Below are 8,888 nucleotides of genomic sequence, written 5' to 3'. Positions count from 1 at the left end.
AGGTAAATTAAGTATAAATCTTGGTCGATACAGGCCCTCATGGTCACTGGTACTGCATCAATAAAGGCAGTGAAAATGCGCTGGTGCTTTGACGCTGTGCAGGACAACTCCCTGCTTGACAGCTAAGGAGGCAGCCAAAGCACTCACTGGTAAGCTAGTGAACTGACTGCTTGTCGGTGTACAGTGGTGAAAAAAAAACACTTTTTTTTTTTTACTTAAGTAAAAGTGTCAATACGGCAATATAGGAATGTGCCCACACACCAAAATACAAAATACCTTGAGTGGAATCCGCCAATTCATTTCAATGAGAATGGAGCATTTTTTGCCAGTAGAGGATTTCTCCAAAAAAACGCTACATTCTCATTGAAATGCATTGGCGGATTCCACTCTAGGTATTTTGGTGTGAGGGCACCCTTACAAGTGAAAGTCTGGAATTTAAGATTTACTTGAGTTAAAGTAGAAAAGCATTGGTATAAAATGTACTAAAAGTTCTAAAGTATAAAGTATTCATTATGCAGAATGTCCCATTTCACAAGTTTTCAAATATAAATATTTGAAAATAGCAGATCTGCAAGCTCACAATGCGTCGCAAATTGTGAACTTATAGATCAGCTATTTTCAAATGGCCGAAATGTACCTGTATATAGGGCTGATGTGGTTAATGTGTGTTTTGTAGTAATAATCAAAATCTACAAATTAATATTAGTAACTCAAGTTTTCATATAGTGGAGTAAAAGTGCAATATATGAAATGTAGTCGACTAGAAGTAAAAGTACTGAGAATTGGATATACTCCAGTAAGTAAAAGTACCTCAAAAAGTACAGTACTTAAATAAATGTACTTAGTTACTTCACACCACTGTCAGTCTATGTACCATACTGTACTATGCGTCTCATCTGAAGCAATGAATAGGCAGCGTTCCTGAGCCCCAAATGAAACGTGAAACCATACTGTACGCCTAGCCTGGCTCCAGCCAATAGACCCGCCCACTCTCTGAGTGTACACCAGCTAGCCCGCCACCCACACAATAGTAGCATATCGTCGTTGTTGGGTGGAAACCTTGTCTGTCCAAAAGCGTAGTGAAAACAGCCGATCTACAAGCAAGCACCACGAGGCGTTGTGTGCTTGTAGATCTGCTGTTTTCACTAGTTTTGTGCGGCGGCCTTGTATGATGAAGCAGGGCTTTACTTAGCAAAAAAACATACACATTTGAAACTTGGAGATACGAGGTTTCTGCCCGACAACGACGATATCTAGAGATACTGTGCTGGGTCATGTCTGACAAGCAATCATTGTAGGAGAGAAGACATTTTAAAAACAGTCACCAGAAACCTGCAGGGACACCTGGGAGTGAATGTGTGCCTGGTTGTCGTCGCAACAATCAGTCTTCATCATGTTCAAGGACCATACTGGTGATCTGGCATGTGTGTGTGCATACTGTACTGTGATTTCCAAGGAAGCCCATGGATTCACTCATGTATGAAACTAAGCAGCAGACTTGAAACTTCACTTGATATATAGGTAATCCAACATGCTGAATACATTATTTCTTTGTTATCATTGTGTCATCCCTATTTTGGGTATGTAATACTGTAGTAATTGTAAACTGTAATTCATTTGAAAAGTCTACAACGAGGATTAGCCAACATCAAATCTATTATTACGTTTGTAAATGTTTGAGTGCCTATCCCGAACTAGTTCAGCTTTATTATCGCATCCCAGAGTGCCAATCCCGAACTAGTTCGGCTTTTTAATAAAAAAATATAAAAAAAAAAAAAATGATTTTTTTTTTTTTTTTTTTGTCCTCTGTTTACAGAGGACGATATTTGCCGATATTCGCTGATATTTACCATCCACTCCAATGCAATCCAGGATCTTTAGAGCTCATTTTCTCTGTTTCTTCTCCCATGCATGAGGTGTGCAAGGTTTAATCATGGCTAAGTTGACGAAAATCGAAATCTAAAATGCTTGGTAGCCAATAGCTAACTTCAAGCTAACTTCATCCTCTTCCTGTACATGCACAAAGGAAAGTGTTCTGGCAAGTCATGGCTCCAGGGCTTGGGCATGCATTACCAGCATATCTCTATTATTCTCTGGTTACTGGGCGCCCTCTAGTGGTGATAGGCTGGCATTAAATGAGTTAATAACGGGGTAAAGTAAACAATCGCTGAGTCTAAAAATACTAATTGTCTCTTTAGGTACAACATATAGGCTGTGTGAATGAACAATTATATGTATTGACACCAGTATGGTCCTTTATAAAGTCTTGAGCAAGACAATGGACCCCTCCCTGTTCACTCCATGATGCTCATAATTAAGCCAGATACAGTAGAAGCTCGCTGGTGTCATACACAAAAACAGCTAATCTACAAGCTTACGTACTGTAGATCGTCTATTTTCAGTGCACCAACTTAACCCACTCTCTGACACGTTATGACTGATGAGTTTTTAGTTTTGACGCTGGATGGCGCTGTTCGCTAGCCTATGGGTCACCAAATACTTTGCGATTCTACTATATGTCACCTGACACGCCAATGACATATCCGGAACAAAAAAAGCTTTTCCCGGGGACACGGTGAGTCGTTAGCGTTGTCACCACACAGCCAGAAGGTCCTGGGGGTGTGTTCTCTCCTCAGCGTCATCGGTGCCCATACCCTAGGTGGGGTTGGCGAAAGGGCCTTTCTGTGTGGAGTTCGCATGTTCTCCCTGTGTCTCCTAGGGTAGGTACCCTCACAAAAAACATGCAGCAATCCTGGTCTCTATACTGCCTCCCCCTGGTCAGCCGGGGCGCCTGATGGAGAGGGGAAAGGAACTGCTTGGAATTACGTGTTCCTTCCACACGCTACATCCAACCGGGGGAATCTCCCCCCTGTCAGGTGAAAAGAAGCGGCTTGGACTCCTCATGCACAGAAGGAAGCATGAGGCCAGTACGTTGCTCCCCAGGTTGGCAGAGGGAGTGTAGCGCCCAGGATTACATTAGACAGTTGACAATTGATCAAAACGTAAGTAAAAAAAAAGTGCCCCTTCTTTTAAGGGAAAAAAGCAATTTGTGTGTATGGGAAAGGGGCTGAGGCGCAAGGTTGAACTGGAAGCTTCGATATCTTTGCAGTGGATCGTTGCGCCTGGACACGGATTATTTTCAGAATCTAGGAGACCCTGTGGGCGTCTTTTGAACGCTCCCATGTGCAGATCAGAGCGACGCAGAATATTCAGCCATTTCTCAGAATGTGAAAAACACTTTGAACCATGGCAGAGGATGGTTCATGTATAACACATTAACCCATTTAGGCCTAGAATTAGAAGGATTCAAAAGACACTTATAGAATCGGGTCAAAATTCAAATGTTCACGACTTTTCAAAAATAGCAGATCTACAAGCTCGCAGCGCGGCACTCGGTGCCGCGCTGTGAGCTTGTATATCTGCTATTTTTCAATAGTTAAAGCATAAAATAATGATACACAAAATGTGTACCCGTTCTAAATGGGTTAAAGGCACGCTTAAAAAAGAAATAAGTACAATCAAGAAGAATTCATTTTAAATTTCCCAAGTTCTGTTTTTAAGGCACTCCCACAATAAGAAACAAAAAGATCAACATAGGCTATACAGAATATGAGAGAAAAAAAAGATTAGAAAATTGTTCCCAAAGGAAATAAATGCAGTAACTAAAGTATAGTGCATATTTCAAAAGTATCACATAAAGTGTCCCAAGAAAGTACAAGAGCTTACAATAAAAAAGGCACATATAAGGTAACTTCAGTCTTATGCGGTGTTGCAGAAAAACAGAACACGTAAACAGCTTTGACAAAATTAACCAGACAAATTAGCCAGACAAAGTATACAAAGTAGCCAACCAGCGCATGGCTATGGTGTAAGGATAAACAGTACATGTCGACTGCCGCAGAGTTTAGGGTTTTGAATCCACTGCGGTGCATCTGCCTTGATCAAGCATATACTGTATACCAGGGCTTTTCAACCAGTGGTCCTTGAGGGGGTTCCAGGTGGTCCCCAACTAAAGGATGGAGAGTTGAACTCTGACCAAATGGACCCTTATAGATCTTTAACTCTTGAGAGCGTAAAATGAAACCAAATGGACCCTCATAAGGGTCCATTTGGTTTCTAAGAAACTTAGGCATTTTAACAAAAATCTCCTGTTGCTAATTAGGCATTTCCATGAAAAAACAATGTATCACACAACGCAATACATATGAACTAATGTACAAGGTCCATGCATTCAGTCCACAGCCAAATAATGTTTGGAAAGTATGAGTCAGTATTATGACCCATAAGGGTCCATTTGGTTTCATTTTACGCTCTAAAGAGTGAAATTATTGTTAAACATCTGCATTACTTAATTTACAAGAAGTCTACACAATTAGAGAATGTAGAAGAATTGTTATTTTGTTCACGGTTTGCCTGATATCTCTGCTATGGTACCAACATATATTCTAAATTGTGGGTCTGAGAGGCTAAATCTCATCAAATGGTGGTCCGTGGCTCAAATACTTTGATATTAAAAAGGTTGAAAACCACTGATCGATACAAACACAACTGGCCATGTTCAGGGAAGGGAAGTCGGGCGGTGAGAGTGATCTATGTTGCTGTGCCAGACAGTGACCTGATTAGGGCTGTCACGATTATGGCATTTTACATGACGATTATTTGTCACTCAAATAATTGCGATTAACGATTTAATTGTGTTTTTACATTTCTGATTTAAGTTGCAAATGGTAGATATGACACATAATTACTGAAATATTTGACAACTTTATACTTAAAAAAGAACATTGATAGTGGAAATAGCCGATCTGCTATTTCCACTATTTTTTACCTTTTATTTAAATATATGAACATTTTTCAACATGGAAACGATTACGACGATTATGAAAAATAATCACGATTATGTCCAAAAATCACGATTAGACGATTATGTAATAATTGTGACAGCCCTAGACCCGATATCCTACTTCGGGAGGAGTAGGATGGAGAAAGGCTACGTCCTCTCGGTGGGGGCTCCTCCTGCCTCACAGGCAGGTGAACCACTGACTAGAGTACAACAGCAATGGCAAACAATAAAAAAAAAATCGTGTGGGTTAATTGGCGCTGCGCCACAAAACAAGGGGGTAAAAATAATTGGCTAATCTGAATGTATTACAAAAAATACAAAAAAACAGCCAACCAATCAAAACAAAAAACCCACTGTGCCATTGAATTAAATTGATTGTCTGTCTGTTATGGTGACCTCTGATTCACGTTAGGTCACGCTTTGACGGTTCCCCTTTCTCGACTACTTCGTCGACCACCGTCAAAAAATCAGTTGGAAATATTGTGTGTACGTTTTGAGCTTGTGTAACAGTAGGTAGCATTGTTTGTCTCTTTGGCATCGACTCCTCCTCCTACTCAAAGATTTGAGTCCTTCACCGCTCCGACCACCATCGCACCACAGCAAGTTCACCAGTTGACCAGTTTGATTCCCTGCCCGGTGTCGAGGACGGCGGGAGGGAACCAGGCCAGCTTGAGTCTCCTGAAGCACCGCAGGAACACGCCGCACAGCCAGAGGAGGTTGAGGCCGCAGCACCAGCTGGACAGGTGCACCATGGGATAGGTGGCCCGCGGGAAGTGCGCCTTCCAGTGCTTGGCGACGTCGTCGCCCGTGGGCAAGTGGAGCGTGTAGTCGCTCCAGCGCTTGGAGCAGCCGTAGGCCGCGCTCACGGACGGGCTGCCGCCGCCCCGTCCCCTGCTGCTGGCGTCGCCGCCCGGGTTGCAGTTGAACTCCACCCAGTCGGCGGTGAAGTCGCCCAGACGCGGGAGGCCGCCGTCCCCCGACTCTGCGTCCAGGTCACCAGGGAGGGGCGTCTCGGCGCCCTGGGATGAAGCGAATTTATATTATTATGTTATATTGCTTAGCAGTGAATACTTTGTGTTGCTAGTTTGAGTTTGAGAGCTGGGAACGCGGACCTAAAACCAGCTGTAGATAAGCTGCAGGGAGTAAAGGTTGAAGGTCACACAGCTGCTGCCAGCAGAAGAGTGGTAAGTAAGTAAGTAAGAGTGGGCCGTTGTTTTATGACTCAAACTGCTCAGTAGAGGAGATCAAATGTTTTGTTTTTCTTTAGCCAATTATAAGCTGACAGTCAGGGACGAGCAAGTCAGTCTATCTGTAAGCTTTGCTGTTGTAGGATGTATCTGTATGTTGTGTGACTGTTACAGTGCTGTAAAAAAATCTTTATCATCATTTAAAGGACAACTTAGTTGTTTTACAACAAGGATGTGTTAAAATGTTTAAATTTACTGCTTTCTATTGTTTTAGTGATTTTAATTATTTTGATTTCAGTGGGTGGGGGGCATGCGTACAACTAAGTGGCTAAACATGTCTTTTTAGACACAATAAGCCGGTGATTTCTTTATTGCTATTTACTGTAACACTACTAGCCCCCATAAGTCACATCTGCCCGTGAAAGATTGCGGTGCATCTTGGGAATGGGCTTATTGTGTCTAAAAAGGCATATTTAAAAACGGTAGAAAGCTGTAAATGAAAACATTTTAACACTCACTACAATCTAAAATATGAACCCTGGTTGTTAAAAAAACAAACAAAGTTGTCCTTTAATATCGTATCTGTGACAAGGTTTGCTGATCTTTTGAGAGTTTCCATTCTGCTAGACTTTTAGGGCTCTATTATGATCCAGGTCTTATGCCTTATGCCTTAACTTCTTTGCATTTTTTTAACTATTTTGAAAAACATTTTTAAATACTTCAAATGCTGATCTACATCTGCACGTTGTGATCTTGCAGATCAGCTATTTGAAATATTAAAAGAAATATGTCTATATAGTAAACAAAGGCAAAGAAGTTAAGGCATAAGGCATAAGACCTGGATCATAATAGAGCCCTTAGACCGGAGTCCATAAAGGAAGGATTTCCCAGGTCACCTGTACGGCCACGTAGGCCCCCTCCACCCGTCGAACGTCCTTCACCCAGGGCAGGGAGTTCTCCGTGTCCAGGACCACGATGAGGCGAGAGCAGTGGCCCGCGTTCTTCTCCTTCCACCACTCCAACAGCTGGGCCAGCTGGAGAGACTCACCTCCTGGAGAGGAGTGGGAGGAGGAGGAGGACAGAGGAGGAGTTAGCGAGAGGGCAGTTGTGGAAAAACATGTTTTACTTTAAAGTATCAATACTGTAAAATAGAAAAACTCTGTAAGTAAAAGTCTGGAATTCAAAATACACTTGGGTAAAAAGTAACCAAGTATTGATATCAAAATATACTTTAAAGAACCAAAAGTAAAAGTAGTTGTTATGCAGAATGTCCCATTTCACAAGTTTTCAAATGTATACAAATCTTTTGAAAACAGCAGATCTACAAGCTCACAATGTGTCACGATGCGACGCATTGAGCGCTTGTAGATTGTAGATTGTTTTCAAATGGATGAAATGTATATATGTCACTTTTTTTTTTGAGGTTCGGTGAAATTGAGAACCGGAGCGCTCGTCGTGCGGCGCGGGGCGGAACCAGCGGTCGCTTTGATCCACAACAAAGGCAACAACAACGTAGCGTCGGCCCACGGAGGTTAGGGTTAGGCATAGTTTTACTGAGGTTAAGGTTAGGGTTAGGGTTAGAGTTAGGCATAGTAAGCTAATGGCTAAACACAGCCGAGCTAGGCTAGTAAATAAACAACAAAAGAGAGTCGCAAACGAGTGACGTCAGCGCCTACACTAGTGAATGGCTGTTGTCGCCATCTGGTGGTGATTGGTGTGTGGTGAACGACAAAACGAGTGCTCTTACCACGATCTAACTGAGTTACCCAATCTAACTGTAACATAATATACTGTAGAGCTGAAGTGGTTAAGGTGTGTTTTGTAATAATAATCAAAATCGACAAAGTACGTTTTCTTATAGTAGTAGTGGAGTAAAAGTACAATATTTGCCTCTGAGATGTAGTAGAGTAGACGTAAAAGTATTGGAAAATGGAAATACTCAAGTAAAGTAAATATTCTTAAAACGTTTACTTTTACAGTACTTGAGTACATGTACTTAGTTACTTTACACCACTGGGAGAGGGAGAAACATGATGAGAAAATTAAGGGAGTCGTCGATCAGTAGGGTTCGTCCTGCAAATGTGCCCGGTTAGATTGAGATATTTTATTTGGAACATCATTTTGGCCTGAGGACAAGTAGGTCGGGAGTGGCTTATTGTCGGTATCAGCCGGTAACACGCGGGAGTCCCCGTTACAATGCGCTAGACACCTGGGAGATGGACTGCTGACACCTACCATCAGCTCCCAGTACTTGCCGCACAGCCTGCCAAGCCGTGCTACTCATACGCTGAGTTGGCGGTGCCCGGAATCGAACCCATGACCTTGTGGTGCGAGAGCTCTACCGACTGAGCTACCCGGGCACAAAGGCCTGAGGACGGTACCCCGTTTTCAACGAGAGGTACGTGTTCCAATGGACCCCTCAAGGCTTTATCATAGTCTGAGGCAAAAGGTGATCACCTCAACTTTGAGGTGATAAGCTATCACCTAAAAATGTGATAACAAGTGGAGGCCATCATAGTTGCGGGCTCACAGTGAGGTCCTATCACCCCGCCTCTGTGCCTCTGAAACCAGGGGGCACACTGATTGGTCAAGATCGACCAATCAGTGAACAGGGCGATGGGGAGATGTCTCTTAAGAGTATACAAATAGAACCAAATGAACACGTATAGGTCTGTAACTGTTGAGAGTTGCATGTTCTTATGGACCCACAAGGATTGGGTCCCCTGAACTTGAGCTGAGAACAATTGGTCAAGTCTACATCATGGGGACAAATGGTTAGGGTTCATCAACTGGCACGGCAAGTTTCACAGTAATCCACCAATTTGATTCTACTTTTTTTTTTTGTCCGAATGGAAAGG

At 42.6% G+C, this 8,888-nt stretch overlaps 1 protein-coding gene across 2 annotated transcripts in view; it reads right to left on the bottom strand.

Annotated features, from left to right (window-relative positions):
* Window positions 1-3,528: 3,528 nt before the first annotated feature.
* The window catches only part of tmem168a (transmembrane protein 168a), a 31,509-nt gene continuing 26,149 nt past the window's right edge, over window positions 3,529-8,888 (bottom strand). For both annotated transcript variants that reach the window (XM_080754456.1, XM_080754455.1), the window contains exons 9-10: window positions 6,927-7,081; window positions 3,529-5,862 (exon numbers count right to left, since the gene is read on the bottom strand). In XM_080754456.1, the coding sequence (XP_080610582.1) occupies window positions 5,449-5,862; window positions 6,927-7,081 (569 nt within the window). In that variant the 3' untranslated portion in view covers window positions 3,529-5,448. The remainder of the gene's footprint in view (window positions 5,863-6,926; window positions 7,082-8,888) is intronic.

This window comes from Nannobrachium achirus (genome assembly GCF_963921795.1).
Source record: "Nannobrachium achirus genome assembly, chromosome: 23".
Taxonomy (NCBI): Eukaryota; Metazoa; Chordata; class Actinopteri; order Myctophiformes; family Myctophidae; genus Nannobrachium; species Nannobrachium achirus.
This window is presented reverse-complemented; position numbering and strand designations above follow the sequence as displayed.